The 26,545-nt window shown below is 36.7% G+C and overlaps 1 protein-coding gene across 3 annotated transcripts in view; it reads right to left on the minus strand.

Moving 5' to 3' along the window:
* Window positions 1-12,548: 12,548 nt before the first annotated feature.
* GRIK2 (glutamate ionotropic receptor kainate type subunit 2) overlaps window positions 12,549-26,545 on the minus strand; it is a 418,840-nt gene continuing 404,843 nt past the window's right edge. For all 3 annotated transcript variants that reach the window (XM_063329880.1, XM_063329879.1, XM_063329881.1), the window contains one exon: window positions 12,549-14,221. In XM_063329880.1, the coding sequence (XP_063185950.1) occupies window positions 14,057-14,221 (165 nt within the window). In that variant the 3' untranslated portion in view covers window positions 12,549-14,056. The remainder of the gene's footprint in view (window positions 14,222-26,545) is intronic.

The raw sequence follows: 26,545 nt of genomic DNA on the forward strand, positions 1-26,545 counted from the left end.
CTCCCTCCACCTGCTGGCCACACTCTTCTTGATGCACCCCAGGATGCCATTGGCCTTCTTGGCCACAAGGGCACATTGTTGGCTCATGGTCATCCTGTTGTCCACCAGGAGTGCCAGGTCTCTTTCAGCTGAGCTGCTCTTCAGCAGGTCAGCCCCAACCTGTACTGCTTTTATTTCCACACCTTTTCTTTATTTCAAAGAGAAGGGAAATTAGAAGACAATTACTGTTTAACACATTGCAGCTTTAAACCCGTAATTATCCAGGCTGAAGTTTCACAGCTTCTTGGGTTCAGTGGGGTGTGTATGTCATGTAAAGTCACTGACTGGTTCATGGTATCAAGGAAACAAAACCTCATGAGGCTTCAGCCTGCCTCATGGCACCGTCTAGCTTATTTTGTGTGTATGTCTGTCTGATTTTTCAGAACATCTAAGTTCAACCATTAGCTGTGTCATTTATTCCCTTACTTTCCCAATGTTCTGGAACTTCATCATAAAATAACCTTCGCACAAGGAAACCTTTAAACCAGGTTGCTGTTATTTTTGCTGCAGTTTTCTCAGCTTGCCTCTGTTAACAGTAAATGATAATAACATGCTTTTTGTGCAGCTACCTAAAAGGCTGTTCTCTGGGTTATGGTAATTGTTTCAGTGAAGTCCACAAAAGGCATAATTGAATGTAAATGGAATAATTAGAAAATGGCTCCTGCAAATACCTAGGGTCTAAACACACTTGAGTTTATATGCTGCACACAAAGGTAAATAAAACCTTTTAGCAAACTGGTGTCTTGCTCTGACTGTTTAATTATTCCTCCAATGATACTTTCACATACACTAGAATACACACTGGAATATCGAGCTAGACAAAAAGAATTCAGCAAGCTCTGTCACGTCTTCCTTGTCTAAGGCTCCGGTGACAATGATAGGCAAGGAAAATAGAAGGGAGGATGCAGTAAGGAAAAATGTCATGTCTGTTCTCTAAAAAGACCTAGCAGGGGTTTGAGTTCTGTAAACAACATAAATAATTAATCCCAAAGCTCTTTAAATCATTGTTGCCAATTTCATTTTCAATTTACACCTTCACTAGCATAGTTTATATTTAGGTTTACTAGAGCGTTGACAGGGTTTCCATAGTCTAAAGGATATTTTTTAGGCTCTAATAATCTCAAACACTCACCAAGCTCGTATTCCCTCTTCTTTCCCTGTTAAACTGACAGTAGGTTGATTCAGTGCTATAACTGCAATCTTTTATATCAGACCCTGTAAAACCAGTTTCTTAGCCCAAGACGGAGCACAAGCTCTGCACTTCTAAGAGTCCCCTTTGCCAGGGACCCTCCCACCTCTTTTACAAAGCCCAGCTTGCAAATTCCAAGTAGACTAAACGATTGGCAAAGTTAAACCATTTGTTCTCTTGCATTTGCATAAAAGAACATTTAGGACTAATACAAGTAGGAAAATAAAATAAGCATTTTGCTCCAGCTCTAAATGTGAACATAACTCATTTATGTCATATTTACTCAGCTTCTGTTAAGTTACATTTGTCAGGGGGATTATTAAGGTTAGACTGTCACTGGCCTATCTTGGATGAACAGAAGACCAAGAGGGAAATCAGAATCATTTAGGAGAGCAAAGATGACTATTTATTTTACCCTTCCATTCTGCAAAAAAGCAAAGAGAACCAGAGAATGGAGTAACTCAGGACTTCTGTGTGCTGGTTACAGTAGCTGGCCTGTAGAGGCAGCAATAAACTACTGCATATAAGAATGAGATAATTCTCCCAGCCTGGAAGAAGAGGTAAGAGCAACATAATGTCCAGAATTTAGTCAGCTGTGTGTTTATGCCATACAGACCCTGCTATACAGTGTTTATTCTGGAAGCTTACAAACCAAAAAGTGAATTAGCAGAGACAGTACTAATCTATCTTTTTTTTTTTCTTTTTCTTTCTCTTCTGTGTTCTTATAGATCTGGATGCTGCATTTCCTTATGCTACTAATATGTTCTTCACTGAAATTTTGCTACAGTTGGCAGCTGTCTGCATTACGGTGCCGCATCATTACCCAAGAAAATTTATCTGTTTTGCAGCTTTGGTAGCACATTTTCATTAGCCTTTGTATGTCTCTTTGGAACCATACAAGCTTCATAGAAGAAAACAGTGTCTTAGAATAAGCATCATGGAAACAATTGCCAACCTTTCCTTTTTAAAAGGAATATGCCAGAAATATTTCAGAGGACTAAAAATGTCAAGGACAAGGTCAACCGTGGATGATTTATGCTTACAAAATGCCAAGAGTGTAATATGCAAAATGTTGTCTTCATTACAGTATGCAGATTATGCTGTTAAAGGCTAAAAACAAAAATAAAAGAAGATTTCTAGTCTTAAGGCTCATCCTTGGGATTGTCTACAGTTAAAATGACAGAAGGCTAATAACTGGCTTGAGAAATGCTCTCCATTTTGGATAACCTGTAGAAAAGGGCCTTCTTGATCCTTTCTGTTTTACATTTTGGGAATGAGGGTCAAGAATAGATTTTTAAGTGCTGTTCAAATGATTCAAGTCAGGTTTTAAATGCTTTCAGCATGTTTTCCTGTGGTAATTCTCTCACAAAGAGCTGTGTTATCCACCATGATCCAAGCCAAACCAGAACTTCCCACGTTGCAATCCTGTATTCAACATTAGCTTCCTCTACTCTTTGAGATCTGAGTTCACATCTGAGAAGTTCCTCAGGACCATGGATTAGGAGGACTATGTAATCAGCAGCTGAAAGTCTTAAAAGTGGATCCATTATATCTGTTTCTGCCTTGCTGAGCTGAATAAAAATACATGGCTACATATTTTAATGTTTAGGTGTGAGTCAGACTCCTCTAAAAATACCAGATGCAGTTCAGTGCTTTGATTGCCCTCCACTAAAACGGGCAGAGTTTTAGAAAGTATGAAAATAGCACCAAGCCGGTTCTATTCACTAATGGGCCTTTGATCATGTAATAACCCTTCCTGCAGGAAATCCCTTGATGGCATGTTTTCTCACTTTTACCTTCCCCAGACAATACTTACACAGAATTGAGTTAACAAAATGAAGACAAAGACAAATTATTAGACACAGATTCTTCTTTTCACTCTCATTTCCTAACTCCCTCCCTGCACAGCAGCTACGCAAATCTCTCTTCACGGTACCAAATAAATGTTCCGTGAATGTAATGTTCTTCACAGTAGAGGAAGCACAAGCAGCCCAGGCTAAAGAGGAAAAGCTACAAATGACACAATGCAGCTTGCAAGCAGATATCAAGACACACAAAACAGTACACCATACAGAATTATACCAGGATCACTTATTCCCCTGTGTTTAAAAAAAAAAAAAAAAAAAAGAAAAGAAAAGAGAAAAAAGAAAAAAGAAAGAGGAAAGTAAGACAGACAGGTGAGGGGGGACTCAAGGCTGGTCAGTCTTCTCCGCTTATTATTTCTGTAGGTTATGTGCATAATCTCATTAATCTTTTTTTTCCCCTTTGTTTCCATTCTAAGGTGAGCCTCCTGCATGTTTCCTAACTAGACAAGTAATAAGAAGCAACATGAAGATCCAAATGCACCTTCAGGTCCTTCCCTTACAAGCTCACAGTTGTGCAGAGGCTCTGACTGCTGCTGTAGAAGAGATGTCCCGTGCCCTGGCAGCCACAACAGACACCTTTGGCTCATTTCCCAAATGCAGGGTTTATGCAGAAGTCTATCTGCAGACTGTGTCTAGTCCGTGGTCTATCTAGAGCTCTGTAAAAAAAGTGGCAACAGGGTGCTCTTTTCCACTCCAGAATACCTACAGCAGTGCTGAAAAAGAACTAATATCCTTTTGGGAGGTGGGGATGCTAAGTAACTGTTTGAATAAAAGGGGATTATGTTCTTGAATCTTGATTACTGTGTTTAGCACAAAGCTTGATTTAGGAAACAGGAGCCTTGAGACTATAAGGGATTAAATCAGACTTTGGTGTACGCTGATTCAACATCAGGATTTCTGTAATGGAAAACTACGTGGTTGATCATACCGTCAGGTAGATTTGGGTGCAGTGAACACAACTTTGATCAGGGTCTGACGCATCTACAGTGCAAGTGGAATTGGTTTGGCTGGTTATCAGTTTCTTGGAGATTTCTCCGTATCACGGAATAGAGCCACTTATTACCAGAGTTTAAATCTGATTATCATTGGTTTCATTTTTTCTGTGCACAGAAACCAAACTACAGAGTAATAGTCCTACCTTCTCATAAGGACAATTGCAAAATGATTTTCACTTTATGGTTCTGTTGCAGAAGGTGTCACTATTTTGTCTCTTTTTTACAGAAATGAGACGTATTTTTCTTGGTGTCTGGAAAAAGTAGTATTGTTATGCATTAACTGAGATATAGCTTCTAAAAAATTAAGGCTATCCATATTAACATACAGAAGTGTTCTTCAAGGTAGGAGAACGACAGCTGGAAAAACAGTATGAATCAAAAGAGGCACCTGGTTTGCATTGAAGAAAAATAAATATTGCTACATTTCTGTTCCAGAGAGATTCTTGTTACAGAATCCGAAGATAGCAAGGAAGAACAGATATGGAATAAAAGTATACTTTGTACGGTTCATAGTTCTCTCTTATAGTTATAAAGTAAGGATGAAGAATAAATATCAGGGAAAAGGACAGATAAAATGACAGCAGTAAAAAATAAAACATGATCTGAAAACCTGTCCCTCCAAGCAATTTAACAGTACACATTTTTGGGCACTGTAGAGACTATTTTTTCTTTTCCCCAGGAATGTTTATTATCTGTACTTGTAGATATCCATGTTCCAGTACACAAAATAGGAATTAAATTCCTAATAGCTGATGATTGCTTTGGAAAACAGCATTATGTTTAAGATGGTCCAGAGAAGGAAAATTCTGATTCAAAACCATTCCAAAGTGGTGATGCTTTCAGTGTCTTTTTCTGTCCCAAAGCTGAGCATATACAGTGGGTTTCCCATGTTCTGCTGCAGTCTTCTCACTCCATTTGCAGCACTCCAGCTGCAAACAAGTCAGAGGGAGAACTGAGTGCTCACACTGAACGGAGCTGAAAACTAGGACTTGGCTGGCTTGCGCACCTGATACCCATCCAGGCAGGGAAAACACCGCAGAGCAACTCTGGTGCTCATTAGCAGAGGTGCTGGGGAGTCACCTGCAGCAGGACCCTCCCTTCCCGAAACAGCTGTGCATAGGAGAGCTGCTCGGCATCCAAGCCGAACAGGTATCCCAGCCTGTGATGCCAGGGCCAGGCCTCCCATTACTAAAGTTGTGCTAGAACTGGCAGCTCAGCATAATTTTCCAGTTTCCTTATAGTGTAGAAATGTGCTCCTGTAGTATTCCCTTCTCAACTTGGGGGGAAAGAAAAGATTTTTTTTACGGAAGGGGAGACTAGATTGCTAATGTTGCCTACAGCAGTCGGTTGTGATAATACATAGCTCACTTAGGGCTTCTCATGGGCTGGAAACTCATCTTCCCACCCTCCTTTTCATTTTCAGTTAGTTTTCTGCAGGAGCAAAGATGCTTCTCATCATAAGTCCACAAAAAAATAATAATAAAAAAAAATGTGTGATGGCCCAAAGAAGGGAATGTGGTTAAAAGACTAGAAAATGGAGAAAGAAAAGACTCTCTCCTTTTGGCAGCAATCTGGATTTATGCTGCATTCAGATGGTCATGTAACCACAATCCAACCACATTAAGTAAGGATTTAGGAGGCTGCAGACACGCACCTTCTATCTAAATTTAGGCAACTCAGTTTTCATTTTGTCACTTATTCCATTCTGTAAATGGGAAAGCAATACTCTTTGAGGTCATTATGAGGTTGTAAATATTAATGCCTGTTAGGAAATCAAACACTGAAGATCCCTACTGGAAATATACACTAAGCAAAACTACATCAAGGAAAGTTAAACCAAACATTTTGTTTACAGGCATTGGGGAGCACAAAAAAAAAAATCTGCGTCTTCAACAGATGGAGATATAAAAATATAAGTAAATTTAATCCACAACCTGTTTTAACAGTCTCCAGTATGAAAAAAGGACACTGATTGTATCTTTGAAAAGTAAAAAAAAAATAAAATCCATAATTTTGAGCAATTATTTTAGAATTATAACAAAAATTACCCATAATTTAGTTATCTGAAAGTCTTTAAAGAAACTGACACACTGCAAAGATTTTGTAATTAGGATAGCAGACAAAAATGGAGTAATTTGCAATTATGAATCATCTAGATTATTGAAAAGAAAATTTAAGAGAATTAAATGATGAAATCTCTTATCAGCCACTTGCTGGTTATCTAACATGTTTAAAGAGAGACTCATACAAGTTTAGAAATAGGATTAGAGACTGCTAATGAGAAGATAAAAAAGTTTCACTCAAGAATAGGCAATCTTATTTGCCTTTTTATACACTGACTTTTAATGAATGCCTTAATACTGACTTCTCAATGTATTAATCAATATTTACATTTTCATGACATATTTATAATTTTTAGATCCATCTCCTAACGTCTTTTAAAATAAATAATCGAAGACAGAGTTGCTTATCCTGTTTATCTTCACAAAGCCATTTGTCACCTTAAAAGGAGACAGCAAAATCATAAAATGGGTCTGCCTAGGAAGCCAAGAAAGTAGGCTTCATGTAGCGATCAGTGTATCTATATATATAGTCCGTGGAAAAAAAACCACCATAACATATATGAGTAAGCCTTGAGGAACATGGGTAAGTGTGGACTAATACATATCAATTCCTATAATTTACCAGTCCAAATATTATGTAAAAATTCCCATTAATTTAATTTATGCTGGACAAGGTGTTAGATAAGTCGCATGATTAGAGCATACTCACTCACCTTCATAATGAGTTGCTATGAAAAATGGATGACCAGGGACAGCATCCATTTTAAAAATTAATCTAAGCCACCAATGGGATGCTGAACTCACTGGGCTCAGGATCAATTATCTAATTCTCATATCCTTTTCCTAACAAGTAAGATAGGTAAACCTGTTTAAAATCAAAGTCTGTAGAATTTAGGACATTCAAGCAAAGCTCACACTGTTCAATTTTTAGCATCAAAGATGTTAATACCAATTATAAGACATTAAGAGCCCAACATCCTAATAAACAGATGGAAAATTGGGTCATTCAATTATATCCTAGACCCAGACTCCTTGGAGTTCATCTAGTATGTATTCATCCATGGATAGCTTGTTAGAAAGACCACACTTCATTGTACCTTCCATTTAAAATACAATGGTATCTTGCAGTGTTTTTTCAGAGCAACAGTTTAAGAATAGATAATTGATTTATGATATTGTTTGTGGTTTTTTACTAGTTTACAAAGAAATCCTAGTGGGCCTGTAGGTTAGGTGTGTAGACAAACTGAAGTCCCAGCATCTCTGTAGTCCTATCACATTAATTTTTGTGTAAATAGCAAAAGACATAATGTACGTACTGCTGATGTGCAGCATGATTGAACTTGGTCTTGTCAAAACAATGCTAGTAGTACAGATTCTTGATATGACAGAGGGCCCAAACACATTAAGAGTTGAAAAACTGATATGCTGGAAGTGGATCCTTAACTCCAATTAAGTGTAATTGAACTCTGGAAACAGAGCAGTTGTGGAATTTCCATCCTTGGAAATACTCAAACCTGACTGGACAGCAATCCCAGGCAATCTTCTCTAGCTGACCCTGCTTTGAAACAGTGGCATTGGACTTAACAGTCTCCAGAAGGCCCATCCATCTGGAGAAGTCACTGGACTCAGAAATTCAAAACCTCAATGATTCTGTGACTTTGTGAGTCTTTGATTCTGTAAGAGATGCCTCTATGATAAGCCCACAAGTAATTTTTACTTAACACAAAATAGCATTTTTAACATAGCCATTAATGCAAAGAATGGATCAGCAGATGTACATATCAGAAATTTTATTGATCTGAGTCAAAATGGCCCAGATGATAGTTAGCATAAAGAGAACGACATGGTTACCATCACTGTGTTAAGTTGCTTTCAACTCCCTGGTCTTAACAGCCAGCAGTCTACTTGCGGGAGACTGGTAAGACACGATCTTTGGCATAAATCCATCACAAAGTTTGAACTTGTACCTTCAAAACCAAATTGCTGTGAATTTGGTCTGTGGTGGATGATGTATCCCAAGGAACATTAGCAATAGCTCAAACCTTTGCCAATCTTCAATGTTTTCATATAATTTTTCAGGTAAGTTTAATGTTGGACTAAATATTTCCTCCAAGCAAAACTCCAACAGTCAGAGCAAAGAAGGAACTCTAAGATTTTTCCATTATTTTTAGCTCTTTCTAGATTTCCTAAGTAGCTGGAAAAACTATGCATACATTGTATGACAAGGACAGAAAGACACGCTCTTGGCTCTGAGAATTCCTGAAAGACATATCTATGTATATTTTCCAGTGCACACTTCAACATTCAGAAAAATAAAGTTCATCATTATGGAGTAGCATTCCTTGAAGAAGAAAAAGGTAAAGGAGAAAGCCGATATGTTTGTCCTCAAGATCAGACGCATCAATTGTTTCCTTTCATTTATCTACAGTTCACATTTTTCTGAAATTCCCACAATTCTGTCATTCCAGCAGTCATAGAGAGCTAGTGTTGTTGGATAGGAACAAGAGGAAGTATTTCTTTAGTTTAAATTAGAATTATCTGTCATAGAAAATTTCTAATGATGTCCATAAAATAATTAATAAAACAAGATTGGCATAGATTTTGACAATGAGAGGCTTGTTGATCTAAGTGGGTAGATACAATGAAGGAAGGCAAGGTGCCTGGTGTTGAACTTAAAAAATGCTTAATAATAGCTTTTCCAACCTTAAACCAATTAAAAGTTCTCTTTCACAAAGCTCATCCTGCACACAACCCTTCTTTTTACGTGTTAACCTACTTTTTCCATTTTAAATATAGCTGATTTCGTATTAAAACCTTTATAGAAGCTATGTGAACATGATGTTCCATATTCCTATACCACGAACATATGTGGAAATTTCCAGTAAGATGAGTCAGTGTGATAGCTGCTTTGGGTTGTTTTTATTATTTTTATTCTTTGATAATTCTATTGCTGTAGTGATTAGGATTTCAGGCAATGAGCTAAAACAATATATTACTAAACTGGCAGTCAATCAGATCACTATCACTTCAAACATCATTTAAGAAGATCTACTTTTTTTATTATTTATATAGCTCCATAGTTCATGGTGCTACATAGAACAAATCAAAGACAGATTCCCTGCCCCCTAAGAGCTTACAGTCTAGGCAAGTACAAGAACAACAGGAGGATATAACACAGGCAGGGGACAGAGAGGGGCAGTAAATGAAAAGGACAATTAGATTACAGTCACATGAAAAGCTAGTGTGTTTATCTTGGTGGATACAAACTGGGGAGATGAGGTGCTTGAGTAGCTTTATTTTTAATTAGAACTACATTTTATAGGAAAGCCAGAAGAAAAGGGTTTTGAAAATAAATTTGACAGTGTCAAAGGTGCTTGTAGGAAGGCAGAGAGGCAAGACTGGAACGGAACAGGACACTAACATATTTGAGGTTGGAAAGGAATGATCTTGGATGTCAGATGAGTCAACCCCAGTGACCCTTTCTTTTCCTACACATCTTTGAAAATATGATGAAAAGCATAATTGCTCCTGTACACCTAAATTCAGGCTGGTGTCTTATTTTGCCTTTAATATTGTATCAGTACACATTTGTTGAGTTATTGGACAAAATCTTAGTTCCTCTGGAGTAGGAATTTTGACACTGCTTTCAAAGTAGTCAGAATTTCAATCATCATATTTTGTGATTGCTGATGTATTTGGATACTCTAATGTATTTGGAGACTGAGTGAAGTTGTATCTAAAGTATTTTAAATATTTTTCTCATATTCTTAATATAATAATAACACAAAAATTATTTTATAACATTATCTTTTACCTCTTTGTATGCCATTATCTCTGCTCATGACCCCTTTTCCCTAAAAACATTTTGATTTTGTAGAATATCAGCACATTTCTCCTACTTCTATTTGAGGCTTTGGATTTTGGTAGGGTTTTTCTTTCCTCCATAAATTATGTCTTTTCCATTCTGAAATATTAACTAGTTAGTGCAGCAGGGTTAAACAGTGTTATTTTGGTTTTTTTGGAAGACTCTATGGATGAAACCAGGAAGGATTATTGCACAGAGCCTCAAGGAATATAAACACGAAAGAAAAAGTTCTTTCAAACCTATGCTGAATTCTCCAACTGAAAATTGAGATAGAAACTTCTGAGAGTAATATCTCATACAAAACCTGACAGATACTCCCTGGATATGTTTGTATTTGCATTTATGTAATAGGGGGAACACTATGAAACGGCCCGCTGATGCCTATAATTGGCCAAATCCTCATTTACTATAAAGCACCACATATCCCTCTATTTCATCCAACTCTTTGGCTCAGAATTTTCACTACCAATCCTTTGCAAATGACATTTATCAAAAAGCTAAATGTTTTTTTGTCATTTATACTGTAATATCCACATAGTTGTCTGTGGCTATATAACCATGCTGAGGCAACCTAAAGACCTAAATTATGTGTCTTGAGAATCCTGAAAGATTAATGACATCTATTCTCCTTGAAACAGATACAGTACAAAAAAAAAAAAAAAAAAGTCCTGTTCAGTTTTTACCTCCAATTGTTATCCACCAGGTAGCACCATATAACTGAGTTATAAATGCTTTAAAAGTCTTCTCTAGAGTGACATTCAAGTTCAGTCAGAGAAGCACACATCATCCTGCCCTATGAAACCAACAGGCTAATTGAGCTGTTATATGAAGCCACATAAAGCATTTATGTACAGATTCTGAATCTTCATGGGCCAGATAGATACTCACTTGATTTTACCTGATGTAGTTCCATTGATTTCAATGACACTATAGAAATTTATACTACATGAGAATCTGGGACTAGCCATTCAGAGGCCTTTCAAAACGAGGAAGTTTTCTTCAGAACTGAGGATTTCCTTCATAACAGTGAAGGGAAAATGAACCATTGAGCTTTTTGGGATGCAAAACTACCAGTAGTATTCTCTGCTGCTTTGGGGGTCAACTCTTTGTTAGTTGTTTTTCCTTAAATGTCTTAATTTTTGTGAAAAATACAGAAATATTTACTAATGCACAACAAAGTAACAGCATGAATTAGTGTATGATTTTTTTAAAAAAAGCCATTATCCTATTATGAATCTGCGGAGCCATGCATTTCCAGTCCTGATTTTAAATACAAATCTCCAGTTACTTTGCATATTTCCCTTAATAATGGCAGGCTGAAATTCTCACTGAAAGCTTAATTAAGCCACACTACTTCTGTGTTAGGATTTCTGTTCCTTGGGGGACTTTGACCCAATAAAACATTTGGGACATATTCTGCATTCATGCTTAAATTTGGCTCACATAAAGCTTAATGAGAACTAGTCATGTGCATCAAGATGACAATAGAATCCTGCTTATTTCAACAGCCTTAATGGAGAAAAGAAAGGTTTGTTTAAATATAATACAGCATTTTATTACATGATTTTACAAATTTTATTCTAAATCATCAATCAAATGCAATAGCCAATTTTTTTTTCCATTCCAAACCATCATAATTAGTTTTCATTGTGTTGTATGACAGTTACTTTCTTGCCCTTTGTACTTTAAAGAATTAACTTAATGTATTTTAAAGAATTAACTTAAATATGTATTACGTAAGTATCCTCATTTTCAGAATCTTTGCTGAAGGTGTTTTTATCTTGTTTATGCTTCAGACAAAGATAACCTGTTCTGTGTTAACACACAAATGGAGATGAAACTCCCACACATACAAGAGAATTCTCTTTCTCAGTCCCTGTTCACAATGGAAATGGCCAGCTCAGTCTCTGTGAAGATTTATGAGAACTGGGTAGTAGACACGAACCTCCCCCTTCCCCCCAAATGTCATGATATAATTAATACAATTTGAATGATATATCTTATATTCCTGTGCTAGAAAGGTGATGATAAGATTAAACTAAGCCCCAGTAAACAAAGGATCTCCTTACCCACCAATGACTTACTATCTATGATAATTTAAAAGTTGGGTTTTTTTTTGAACTAGTCAAATTAATTATTTTTCATATAAAGACTATCTTCATAATCTTTTTTGGTTGACATAACATTCCTATATAGCCCATCCTATACACTTTTTCTTGAGATACAGGTAAATTTACAGTAGACGGAGGTGCAAGATTCAGCATCTGTAGGGTAGTATTTCAAAATGTTATGTCCAGGAACTCACCACAGGCAGGATATATAAATTAGCTTTGAAGCAGCTAAGAGTCAGATCCTGCAAAAACCTATCACAATGTGCTGTACTGGCTTCTCTCAGAAATCCCAGTAAACTCTCTGGCCACACGTTTAGTGGCAAGAATCAGCACGATAGGGCACTAAGCTGAGGCTAAGTACCAGTACTGACACAAGTACTGTACATATGTTGCTCAAATCACACAGCAAAAACAAAACAACTAAAACTGACATAATTTTAATGCTTTTTTTTCTTTTTAATTTTGTGCATTGGATTCAAACAGCAAACTGAGTGCACTTGAACTGTTATCACAATGTGGTCAAGAGATCTGTGTCTTTTACCATTTACACACAATTGTTCATGACAGCATGTTATCAGCCTAGTGGAAACCAGGGGTGTAGCATGGTAAGCAGTGGTGGTAGTGCACCTATTTTTTATATTATCTAACTTGAAAATATGTCTCTTCTAAGATTCCTTTTTCTTGATAAAAATAGTTTTCACCAAACGTTGGTGGTGCACACGCACTACCATTCATGCTTGGCATCACACCCCGGACAGAAACACATGTTCTTATTTTGTTGATAAAAAGTATTACAAAAATTTCCATACAAAAACTATTTTCATAGAAATCTTGCATTTCCACAAATAAACCTGAACATTTTTTTTTTTGAAAAAAAAAAAAACTGCTCAAGAATTTTGTTCATTTAGTACTGTGACTGTATTGAAAAATGCAGTCCTCCTTAAAGTTCTCCACATTCACTTCTTTTAGGTGACCCATCCCACTTCCAATATTAGTGAGAATTGCACAGGCTCCATTGAGTTCAATTAGTAGCAGGAACAAGGGTTTCAAAACCCATTCAGGCTAAAATGCAAGCCCTCTATGTGCGAAATACACTGCTTCCCACCCCCCTCCCTCTTTTCACAATTAAAGAAAAAAAGTAATTGCTTACATCTAAAGGCTGTAAGATACATTCCTTTGTACTAAGGAAACTCATTCATCTAAAAATTGGGTCAAAATTATGGATTTTTTTTGTTTGTTATTTTAGATCAAAGTTCCAGCCCAGGTAAATTTAAGTTACTGATTTTATTATTATTATTATTATTTATTTACTTAGTTCAGTGACACAGACAGTCCAAAAAGCAGGTGAGCATCCTCATATATATCCTTCTATTCATGGGATTCATGTTTCTTCACTTTAACATTCCTCCCATCCGGGAAGCTCATATCGCCTGTCCAGAAGGTAATTTCAGTCTACCAGCAGTTACCAACTCTTCTATGCTTGGAAGTCCACAAGAACATATGGTTTCTTGTTCCACTACAGTTCTGAGATATCACTTTTACTAGACTCCTTCTGTGGTTAGTATCATCTTGGACATTCATTCTCCAGCTCCTGGCAACCGTTGAACTTCAAAAGGAACCTGTAATTTCTCACTGAGACTGCATTTGAAACCAGCCACAAAACTCGCATGGAACATTCATTCATTCAGAATGGTGGAAACCCATGACAAACAGTGTAACCCCGCATAACTTGGTTGATCCATGATGCTTGTGATTCGAGTCTGGCCATTGCAACTGCTGAGATCACAGAGTCTCTAGTTCATAGACACAGCGGCATGAGGTAACTCATTTTATTTTGCACAGGTTGCATATTTCCACAGGAAACATTCTCGCAAGGTTGTTTGGAAAAATAGACGACAGTTTGTGCTTGGGGTATTTGGCTTCCCAGCTCTATGCCATGGTTTCTTTACCCGGCAACCTTCTGTCGTTAAATGTGTGCATGTTGATAACTTCTTCTGTTTTCACAATAACAGGGGCCTGTGGTTTGTGTTTTAATCGACGCTGACACTTCAGAGACATCCTTAGCTCCTCTATCATGGCACTACAGAAGGACCTCTACAGAGGGAAAGAGAGGAAGAAGAAAAAAAAAGACCATCTGTAAGAAATGTCTGGATGCAATAACTAGAAGCAGATTCACTCTATTGGCACAGCCTTGTCAGTCCTGTAAATTTGCTTTGTCTCAGCCTGGAGCTCATAACAAATTGCTGTCTTTTAAATATGCATCACATAATAATTAAAAAGACTCATCAAGCTGTGATGACTCAGTGAAAAAATCACCTTGTCTATACAATTATTTATCTGGCAGCTACTGACTATGGATGCCGCTTTTGCCATTTTACAGTGCAAGAAATTAGAAAAGTAAAATAAAATCACCCTTATTCCGTCGGTCTGACTGAATTCTCAACTGCTAATAGTGTGCTAAATTAGCCTCTCCTCAGTGTGAGAACTGGAGTATGGATGAAACACAAAAGTAAGGAAGAGGAGTCTCAGCTTTAGAGTCTGACAATTAAGCACTCTTATCATATACTTTCACTTATATGTTTTCCAACTAATGGAGAAATGTTTTAACTAAAGAATGCATCCCAGAGCCTGAGATGTTAACACAAGCCTCTGACAATTGCTCTCACCCAAAGCAAATTTGAGATATAATCTATCCCTTTGCAATTTGCTTTTTTAATAACTAATCTCCAGTCCAGGGACATGATCTGGGAAAAGAAGAAAAAAAAAAAAAGACAGAACACCTAGAATTACTGTAAATATCTCTTGATCAACATTTCATTTCGTGTGATTAGCGTTATATCATCAGTCAATATAACATTGTCTAATTTATCTCCCAAATCAAGAACTCTGCTTAATTTGTAAACTGTTACATCTCCATCATTCATACAAACCTGGAGCTTGGACATTAGATCCAGAAAATATTTAAGCACCTCACTCTACTTAATTCTTTGGGAGCCTAAATTGAAACCATGTCTATCGAAATCTGCATTCAGCTTCCAACCTCCAGGGCTGAAGGCGCTCTGAGCAGTAAATTTTTCCACATTAAACTTCATAGTTTTGTCTTTTGTCAACAGTCATTAGAAATTCTATTAAACACATTGGTGCTTGGGTTAGTGCTGGATCCGTCAGAATTCACACTCAAGTTCTGCATATGTAAGGTCATCAATTCAGCAGGTGTGCTCTGACAGGACCTAATAAATACAGTTCCTCAAAAAGTGGCAACTGCTAAACAAGGACAGGTAGCAGACATTACAACTTTCTTCTGTGCAGTCATTCATCCGCTGGACCATGAGAGCTGAATGTGAGACACATTTGAGAGTGTCAATGCAACGGTGTCTTCCGCCAGGGAGATTTAAACTTCAGTGTCTCAGCAAAGGGCTGTAACCTACAGGCATTAGACCATTGCAAGGTAAAAACACTTGCAGTTTCCACCACCTTATCCTGCTTCATATTGCACAGAAGCAGTTAACAGAGGCAATGCAGTAGAAAGGAGAGAGGGAGAACGTGGGCTGTTCTGTAGATTGGGGATTGGAGCACAGAGTGTCAGATCAGTGGTAGTGGCTTCAGTGGTAGTTCCTGTTTCAGTGCTGCCTTGAATATTTTTATGTAAAAGTCTGTTTAGTGCAAAAGAGTGCAAACACGACTTGTCTCAGTCATGGGTTAGAACTGAACCTGAACCCCCCAAATCCTGAACAGATGACCTCTTCTCTGATCCTTTGCATGAATAAGGGAATAGGCAGGTGGGAAGGAAAGGTAATAATCTTACTCTGGCTGTGATAACTCTACCTTTCAAATATTCCTTTCTCCTGAAGAGTTTGAAATAAAGGAATGTCGCCTACTCAACTTATGATAGAAAGGGTTTAGAAGCCTATAAGTAAGGAAAGTTTAAGTTGTGAATCCAAAGGAGACAGAGGTATATCTCTCTGGTGCAGAGTCAAGTACAAGTCCTTCAGATGCCAAAGTTCAAGACAAAATCTGTCATTTCTGGCTGGCTACATGGAGTGACTTCTGCAATGAACACTCATCAATGATCCCTTTTAAAAATGTTCCATCGCACTGCATTGACATCCAACACAGAGTTTACAGCTTTCTTTGTGTGAATGAGGCAGCTAAAATTTCTAATTGAGTGGTCTGAGCTGTAACATGTCAGATCTTCGTGTATAAGGTATCTTTGCTTGGCATTGTGTTGAAAGCAGGAAACTGTACCTCCCTCTTACCTAGCTGTACTTTGAAAGAAAATATTCGATTCTCTTAGACTTTCTCTTTTTTTAAGAAAGGACTGTTGCTTAACATTAGAACTGCAGTTATGATTATGAATTTGAAATTAGCCCTGAAATCTTTCGAAAGGGCAAGATTTAATTTAATATTCCCAAATGGCTTACAGGCTAAATTGCTAAGGTTTGCAGATCTTGGCATTTTCACTATGTGGGGAACGTAACACATAACTCAGGAATTTCACAAGGAATCCATTAAGAAGTAAATGCTGCAACTCTTCAGCGTTACACCACCTCCAGCCATTATATGGCTCTCACCTCTGGAATCAAAGACCTAATTGAAATATTCCGAGGAACATAATCCTTCTAAATTTATAAAAGGTGCATTAGCACTTAACACTTTCAAAATTGTATCCCTAGCCTTCTTTTTTTTGCCAAAACATCTAACAAGACTTCCAAAACAGTGTGAATCCTTTTCAAGATGCATCATCCACTAAAACCTTTTGTAAAGGTCTGCAAACATTTATCAAAGGGTATAAATTTTTAGGTAAAATCAGTAGGAATAGGATTACAATCAATAGCCAAGAGGTTAAAAGTTACATTCACTTAATGCCAACATTCTGAAATATCCTGAAAATGATGTCTCAAGAATTTGCCAAGACATTTTATCTGAGAATTTTACCTGGATCTGAAAACTCATTAAATGAGAAATGTTGGCAAGACCGATAGTCTTAAAAAGGCAGTTAACACAGTTTTGAGATAATTATTTTATCCAGAAAAAAATTCCATTCTGTGTTTTCAACTGAGTTTATATAAATTAAGTTCATGGGAACTTACCTGCACATATTGTATTAAAATATGATTTAATTAATTAATTTGTTAATTTTTTTTATTTGTGCTATGTATTTTAAAATATAAAATGTCAGAAAACAGCAAACAGTATTAGCTCCCAGCCAGTATCATTGTTTTGGTAACTGAGCACCAAATAATATTACTTTTTTTTTTAATTTTTTTTGCAAATGTTACTTGCTGAAATAGTCATGCATTTTAAAAAAGATTAATTCAAGGATATGTAAAAGTTCATGACTGGGATTCTATTCTTCTTTGGGTTCTCATGACCAGAATCCTGTTCTTCTTTGGGTTCTATCTGAGAAATACAAGTTTTCCCACATATTGCAAAATCTTGTTCAGAAAAGGCTTACAAAGGATAACTTGTGTTTGATCTTTTTTTTTAATAGAAATTCTTGTCCCATTTCAATTTCAATCTGTGTACGGTCTCCATTTTCTGTACGGTTAAACTTTGTGTTCTTTCACTGTTAGGATACAACTGTTGGAATAATAAGACATGAAAAAAGAAGCAGCTCTAGAATATTTTTTTCTGACAGATGAATGACATTTTCACATATGATTTTAGAAAATATAACCTAATGTCTCAATACTGAGTTCAATTGACCACTCAGAGTGTTAGGGAAAAGCAGTGAAATATGTACAGAACTTACAGGCTATATTTCAAAACTGTTGTCCATCATGAAATTCAGCACTTTTAGTATATATTAGACCTTCCATTTAATTCAAAGAAAATAACCTTTTGCCCCCAACTTACCTTCCACACTGCAGGCATGCTACGAGAACATCAATTATTATTGATTTTTCACCAACCCTTGCAAAATTGTAACTTATCTTCTTAAATGTTACCAGAAAGTAAATGCTGCCTCCAAGTCATCTTACATATAATCAAATAGTACAAGAGTTGAAGGAAGGCATACACTTCTCTAAACAGTAGTGCAGTTAAGTGCAACTGTTTTGTTGCACCAAAACAATCACTATAAAACATTAGAAAAAGAGTTGCAATTCTAAGTGGAGAATTCAAGTGTAAAAAAAAAAAATATTCAGAATTGTAGTTCTTAGCCTTTTAACACAAAGTAATTTTGAAAAAGCTCGTTTCCTTAAGAAGTGTAAAGAAGTAACTGGTACCTCCTTCATTTTTTGCCATAGTTGACAGCTTACAAGTCGTGTAGAATCAAGATAATAATTTTGCAAAATGTTAACACTATTTACAATCTATTTGGACAGCTTGTGCCTAGTTTTACTGCCTGGGGAAAAAATATAACTTTGCATGTATGTATTAATACGAAAGCTAGACAATATTTAAATTTTTCATTATATTGCCCTATAGGAATTTAGAAAGGTAATTAGAAATCATAATACTTAGCATTTGTTAGACACAATTATGAGACTATTACCACATATTTTGCTTTTAACAGCCTAAAAAGAACAACAGGAAGACAGGAATGGCATGCCTACACCACTCTTAACATTCTGATTTAAGTGAATAATATTCAATGCGTTTTAAACATAAAAATCTCCAATCATTTGCTTTTTTATTTTTTTTCCTCTCTTTGATGCACTTAATGTAGAGTTGACTTTACTCAGAAGTTCATTATTTCTAGTCCTGTGTGTCAGATATCATTTGAAGCCTTATTTAATTTTCTTAAAGCAGTAACAGCAGTAATCTTGCATTGTCTTGTTATGTTATGGGTCAGTGTTCTAGCATCTAGTAGGATATATCAATCAAACTGTTTTTCATCTTCTTGAAGTTAGCTGAGAATGAATGCACAACCCTACCCTGACCCTCCCTTTGAATCAGTTTCTGCTTCCATATGCCAGTCCTCCAGGAGGTGTATATGAAAACCTGTCAGTCTTAAACCCCCTAGAGAGAAACATTAATTCTAGCAAAATGTTGATTTAGGATCACAAAGAGATGAACAATTAATGGAATGAAAATAACCTCAGAAAAAGAGAATTCATATATTGTTGTAGTTGAAGCATTACCATTTCAAAAGAATATTAAAGTGTACTTGTAATGATCAGATTTTTAGGTTGCTTAGTTATACACCGTGTCTTAGACATGACTGATCGAAAGTTGTACACATATATATGTACATACATATATATATATTTAAAATATGTTTACATTAAAAATATTTTGCCATAGACTTTTCTGATGCAGTACATTTTCAATCCATAGCAAGTATAATGCACAAGTACACTGCAGACTAAGTTCACATCAATTAGCTGAATATATCATCAATATATTCTCAATTTCAGATTTAGCAATTACTGATTTTTTTGGTAGAAGTAGAATGAGCAGCCATTTTAGGAAGTTATTTTGAGGCCAAAATGTACGTGAGATTTCATTGCCTACTCAAATAAAGACAATAATATCAAACAAAATAAAAATTTTAGTACTATAAATTAAGCTTTGCTTCCACCATAGTATCTACAAAGTCAAGACTGGTAGAATTGTTCCAGACAGCTTGGTGAAGCATGAGGTGCTTCACCCTGCAACTGAATTGAACACTGATTGCTTCAAGAACTTTTCTAGTTATTTTATGGAGAGGATCAGTAAGAATCTGATGGGACTGACCCTGCCTGTAACAAAACAACACTGAAAAAATCTTCTGCGGGCTAAAGTGTTCACTGAGTTTTAGAATTATGTGATGAACTTAGATGACATACAGGACCTCATTGTAGACCACTTCTAGCATAGATTGTTAGTGTCTCTCAAGAGGACAGTAAGATTCCAGCTTGCCTTGAATAAATTATCAACTGGTGACCAAAAGAAAACAATTCAGCCACTATCAAATTCTAAAATTTATTTCCTGCCAAAACAAAATGCACTCCAGTGGATGACAGAGACTTCTGGTAAAGCAACTCTGAGTCTATTTAAAGTCTTCTGAAACTATTTAATCTGTTTCCAGTCTGAGTGCAACCTGACAGCTACACTAGTTCCTGTGGCTGATGGGGAGCTCCTATCAGTGCAGAAAGCTTTTTCAAAGGTGGTTTTGTTTAGCTCTGCCAGCAGCCTCTCTGGACATCACACTGACCATGATGTTTTTCTGACTCACCTGTGGACCTAGGCTGGGGCAGATGGGATTGCACTTGTGTGGTTCCACTCTTTCCTCTCAGAGAAATCCCAGAGGATGGCATAGGGCAATTGCTCATCAGCCCCGAGGGCTCTCTCTCATGCAGGATTCCAAAAGGTTTCATCCTGTCATCTCTCCTTTCAACATGTATATGAGGCCACTGAGGAGATAATGAAATAATTTGGGCTGTGGTGTCATCAGCACGCAGATGATACACAGTCCTACTCTGTTATCAGACCAGGATGGTGCAGTCATTTTGCACTTCCAGTACCTGGCTGAAATAGGGGTATGATGGCTGCTTAAACACAGGGAGACAGGCGCTATGTTGGACAAGTAAAGGGAAGCATTCAGAAGATATTATCTACCTTTATTATTCAGTTCCACCTCTTGTGAAAGAGACTTACAGTCTCAGATTTCTCCGGGTTCCTAAGTCTAGTTCTGGGTTTTCAAATTGGATCAGTGGTGATAACAACTATTGGTCATTTGTATTTCAGTCAGTGGCAATAATTTCTACTGGTGTGAAGCTTGCCACACCAGTCCAGGTCTTCTTCCACAACATATTACCACGTCCAGTTTCCCTGGACAATGGCTACAAATGAGTGTCAGGTGTTTAACAAGTGCTGATAGCAATGCATAGTACTTCAGCCAAGTAGCTGCCGCTGAGCAAATAAATAACAGAATATATGGTGCTGCCTATCTGATTTAGAATGATACCCAATGTAACATTTTAATGGTTCTGTATGTTGCGATCACAGCTGTGCAGGGTATTTCTCTACCTTTCAGCAGAGATGATCCTGATTGCACTGAAATCAGTCACCTGAGGTCTTGTGCTCTCAGCCACTGGATGTGAAAGTTCATTCACCTGTTAAATCATTTTTGATCCTAGATCTAACTGCATTCTCTGTTCGTCCAAGGAAGGTCAGGTTTGTTGATCTTCAGGAATGGTGAAAGGAAGTGATGATGATATTTTTGGATCCTTTGGAGTATGACTTTATCTGGATTAAAATACTGTATATAACACCACACAGTTTAATTTGAAAATAAATAGTCCATCTTAGAGAGTCGCTTTAGAAAATAAATACAACCTTTCTTATTCGAATTTAGCTGTATCTAAATAGCTTTTTTTAAACTCTGCTGAGCTAAAGTCCACTGTACATTATTCACTGTAAAAATGTATATTATTTTTGTAGTTCGATGTGACAGTATAAACTTAATATTAAATTTGGTATGGCCTCAAATCATATTGAACAGAGAGAGACTATTAGTATTAGTTTAATGCCAACAGTTTCTACTATTTTGGAAACACTATTATAGTCATACTGCACTACCGAGTATCAAAATGGTTAGCATCCGTTTCTCTATAATTACATGGTTTCACCTGGCAGTCTAGGATATTTTCTCAATCTAAAAGGCAGCTGGAAGTGCTTGTTACTTTGCTGGTTTATACAAAAGTCAAAGTAATCTAAATCACATGAACCAAACTGTTTAGTACTACAGAGCTATAGTTGATTATAGCTGATTAATTCAAAATATACTACAATATTTGTATACATGACATGCTAAAGTAATATTTAGGGTAAGACTATGCAAAATTATTAGAAAGGCATGAATTTTCTATAATCTGACAGTTTTTTCCTTGAGAATGAAGAAAACTATTTTTTTTCAGAGAAGCCAATAATTATATAATGTGAATGTTTCTTCTTTCTACTGATGAGTTAAAGTGAACTATACTTGCTATAAAATAGATGACATTTAGTGGTTTCCAAAAATTTTCTATACAACTTTAAATTCTTGTCAAACGTAAAATATTCCATAACTCAGACCTGTAATTTAAGCTCTGTCCTTTGAGTGAACATCTGTGGAGCAATAGTGAGCCTCCTGAAATCATATTCTTACATTTGTACTCGTGCAATAGTCAGCTTTACACACTTTTTTAATCTTTCTGTTCTTTGTTCCTTGAATTATACAAATTAAGAAATCAAAAATACCTCAGAACAAGGTCTATTACCAAAGAGATATTGGTTGAGCTGCAATCAAAAATCAAAATAGAAATCTTGTTTTTAATGTTTTATTGTTTGCAAATGATTTTTAAAATGCCACAGTCAGTCAAATTGCTTTTTCCACTTTTTCTATTTTTGTCTTTTCATATCTTTTTTCAGTAAAAGGTGGGAGGTTTTGTGGGTTTGATTTTGGTTTGGGGGTGTTGTTTTGTTTTGTTTTGTTGTTTTTTGTAACAGTTCCTTCTATTAGAAAATATCCTCTAATATGTACTTAGGTGGTTTCCAAGAGGGCATTTAATTATAATTAATACCTCAACTTGAAGTAATCTGTACACTTACACACACACAAATCAGCCATACAAGTCTATACATCCACATACAGTGCTCAAGGGACTACAGGATGATAGAAGTTCCCAATTTTCCAACAGCATATCTGCAGAATCCAATGTGCTAAAGTTGGAAAAGCATTTCCTTTCATGAGCTGTCACAGCTGCTTCTGCTTTCCCCAGCCAACATTAAAAATTCTGAGGTTACTCCATTACAAAATGTGAAATGACAATACAGACTATATCACCGACTGTACATTGTATAAAAGTTACTTGGGATATAGATCCTAAAACTTTTACGTTGATTTACCAAGAATACCCACATTCTTTTGTTTATTGTAGCCTGAGGAACAGGCTTTTCAACTTTAAAATCTTTTGAACTTCCCTCCCCCTGGAAAGGAAAAAAAAATCACTAGACTGGGATTTACTTTGAGGTTGTTCCAAAACTATTATAAATTGCTGTCCCAAATATCAAAGACTTTTGATATTATAATATTAGGAATATTCTCAGAACTAGAATAACACTGACATAACTACATTTTCTGAGAAAGTAATGAAAAAGACTTTACTGAAAACTAATTTAGTAAAATTGGGAAAAAAAACACAAACCATAAAATATTCTGCTAAAGTAAGAAGAGATCCTCAAAATCTTTTAATTTTTCATATGAAATTATTGTGGTAATTTTGTTTTGCACTGTTGTTAAGATAACAATTAAACAAAGATGGAAATACTGACTTTGCACATATCCTGCTGATAAATAAGCATCCATGATATTTTGGTACTGATTAACTTCGTATTGTAAGACCATTCCATTTAGGGGAAGTTACGTGTGTGCACTTTGCTCACCTCAATTCTAAAAAGAAGCATTCTAAGACATAATGAATTAAATGGGACCAGTGCTGTTTAATATCTTCATCAATCATATAGACAGTGGGATTAAGCGCACCCTCAGCAAGTTTGCAGATCACACCAAGTTGAGTGGTGCAGTCAACATGCCAGAAGGACGGGATGTCATCCAGAGGGATGTGGATGAACTAGAAAGGTGGGCCCATGCAAACCTTATAAAGTTCAACAAGGCCAAGTGCAAGGTCCTGCACTTAGGTCGGGACAATCCTCATCATCAATACAGGCTGGGGGATGATGCGATAGAGAGCAGCCCTGCAGAAAAGGATTTGGGGGTACTTGTGGATAAAAAGCTGGACATGAGCCAACAATGTGTGCTTGCAGCCCAGAAGGCCAATTGCACCCTGGGTTGCATCGAAAGAAGCGTGGCCAGCAGGTCGAGAGAGGTGATTCTCCCCCTCTACTCTGCTCTTGTGAGACCCCACCTAGAGTATTGCATCCAGCTCTGGAGCCCTCAGCACGAGAAGGACGTGGACCTGCTGGAGCGGGCCACGAGGATGATCAGAGGGCTGGAGCACCTCTCCTATGAAGACAGGCTGAGAGAGTTTGGGTTGTTCAGCCTCAAGAAAAGAAGGCTCCGGGAAGACCTTATAGCAGCCTTCCAGTACCTGAAGGGGGCCTGCAAGAAAGCTGGGGAGGAGCTGTTTGCAAGGGCATGTAGTGATAGGACAAGGGGCAACGGTTTTCAACTAGAGCAGGGTAGGTTTAGATTACACATTAGGAAGAAGTTCTTTACAATGAGGGTGGTGAGACACTGGAATAAGTTGCCAAGAGAGATGGTGAACGCCTCTTCCCTGGAGACTTTCAAGGTCAGACTTGGTGGGGCTTTGAGCAATCTGATTTAGTTAAAGATATCCCTGCTTACTGTAGGGGAGTTGGACTAGATGACCTTTTAAAGGTCCCTTCCAACCCAATACATTCTATGATTCTATGATTCTATGAAATTTATCCTGGTGCAAACAGATTGTAGAAGGACCTTGGCAAAAAACTCACATTAGCATTTACACTAACTTCATGTAAACAAATCAAGAACAGTTAAACTGTATTTGAGAGAAGCACAAGCAGGACGTGGTGTCAACTGCACATGGTTACAACACAACAGCTTTTTCAGCCTAGCAGCCCTTGGCCCCTCCTTGCCTCTTTGGAAGGGTGTGAGTCCACTACATTAATAAAACCAGGTTTCAAGGTTTTGAAACCTTGGTCCTCAAGCCAACACCACCTTCTCCAAAGAAACCATAACCAGATAGGTACAAGGACAACCATTTGTAAGGGTGACAACAGACAATGTTCTAGATATTCTTGACACTGCCTTCAGCAATACTGTGAATTTCATTCTACAGTTTTCAGCAGTGCACACAGCTGGCATTTATGGTAATTTCTAATTACTGTGTGAAGGTGGTATCAAAACGAAAATATTCTTAGAGCAGACTAAAAAACAAAAAGCAAAAAACAAACCAAAACCAAAGGAAAGGTCAATAAATTCTCAAACTGAGAATCATCAATATATTATGCTAAATATTAATGGTCTTCAAGGTCAATGTTTCCCCTGCCCCTTATGATAATAATATGAGCTATGCACAACTAAATGTAGGAAATGGACATAAACCCATAACACATTGAAGCACATCGATAAAAAAAAGACAGAGTAATTGTTTTAAATGGCTTCTGCGTCTAACATTGCTTATTCACTGCCCTCTGAGTGCCTGTTAAAATCAGGGAGCAGGTCATTCACCAGCAAAAGCAATTATAAAATGCAAATGACTGAGCATTTATTGTCAAGATTGGCTAGATAAAAAAGGTCTGCTTCATAACATGTTTCCAAGCAGACGACATAATTAGATGTTTGTATTATAAACAATAGGAAAGAATACAAGCCTTTAGCATTTTTTAGAAAGGCTGCAATTAAAAAATAGGTAAGCATTGTGACATAAATTCTATTAAAAAGTAACAATTAAATTTCCCTCTGAGAAATTAGAAGGCACCATCTTGTGGTGACTCTGCAGGAATGCAGTCAGGACAGCCTCTGGCCTGCCATCTCCTTCTACCTTTTCCCAATGTGTCACCTGGAATGTCAAAATTCTGTCATAGACAAGGACAATGCTTTGTCATTCCCCATACTCCCTCTGAAAAAAAAAAAAATCAGTAAGACTACGTACTAGGTAGAATTAGAGGAGTTATTTAGCTCAAAATACACCCCAGGTTATCACCTTACTCAAATGTGTGTTTGAGGTAGACAGCAAATTCAGAATTATTGGCAATTGTAGCAAAACCACACTTAATTTCTAACAAGTTTAAGATCAAATACTGCCATAACCCAAAGTCTCTGCAGGTCAGTAAATCTGCATGAATTTTTGAGCCAGCTAAGATCAGAAATTTCTATTCGTGTCATTATCAAACCCAAAACATGGTTTGTGCATTTTGCAGAAGGTGTTTGAAACTTTTGTAAACAATTTATTTTGGGTAAGAGTCAACCAGTTAAGTTTGTGCCATCTTCAAAGACATAGTGTCATACACAGGTCACAAGTCAACATTTAGAATTTCTTGTTCAATGGAATCTGCAATTCTAAATAAAACACTGCTTCTGACGTCTACTTTGGGTCCAGTCTTGCTAACTGCTCATTCATTGTATCTTGTGAGATAAACTACCTAGACTGATCTTTCTCAACTCAGTTGTGTAGCTAAGCAGTGAATTATTTACCATGGAAAGTTCAATTGTTCTTGTCTTCCTTGGGAAATGTATGAAAAATATAAACCAGTATCAATTTAGTTATTGCTTTATTGCTTTTATTATCAATTATAAATAAATTACTATTTTAGAGAGGCTAATTTAACTGATGTTTAGGCTATGATTTTATTGTGTAATTCCAGCAACACTTTGTTGGTGTTACTGTTTCAGTATGCTCTAAGATTTAATTTAGTATTTTTTATTACAGGAATTCTATGAGCAGATCTCCCCTAGTAAAATAAACAGCTAAGGTACACCGAAGTGTCTCATTTCACATTTTTTGA

Source organism: Chroicocephalus ridibundus, chromosome 3 (assembly GCF_963924245.1).
Source record: "Chroicocephalus ridibundus chromosome 3, bChrRid1.1, whole genome shotgun sequence".
NCBI classification, from domain to species: Eukaryota; Metazoa; Chordata; class Aves; order Charadriiformes; family Laridae; genus Chroicocephalus; species Chroicocephalus ridibundus.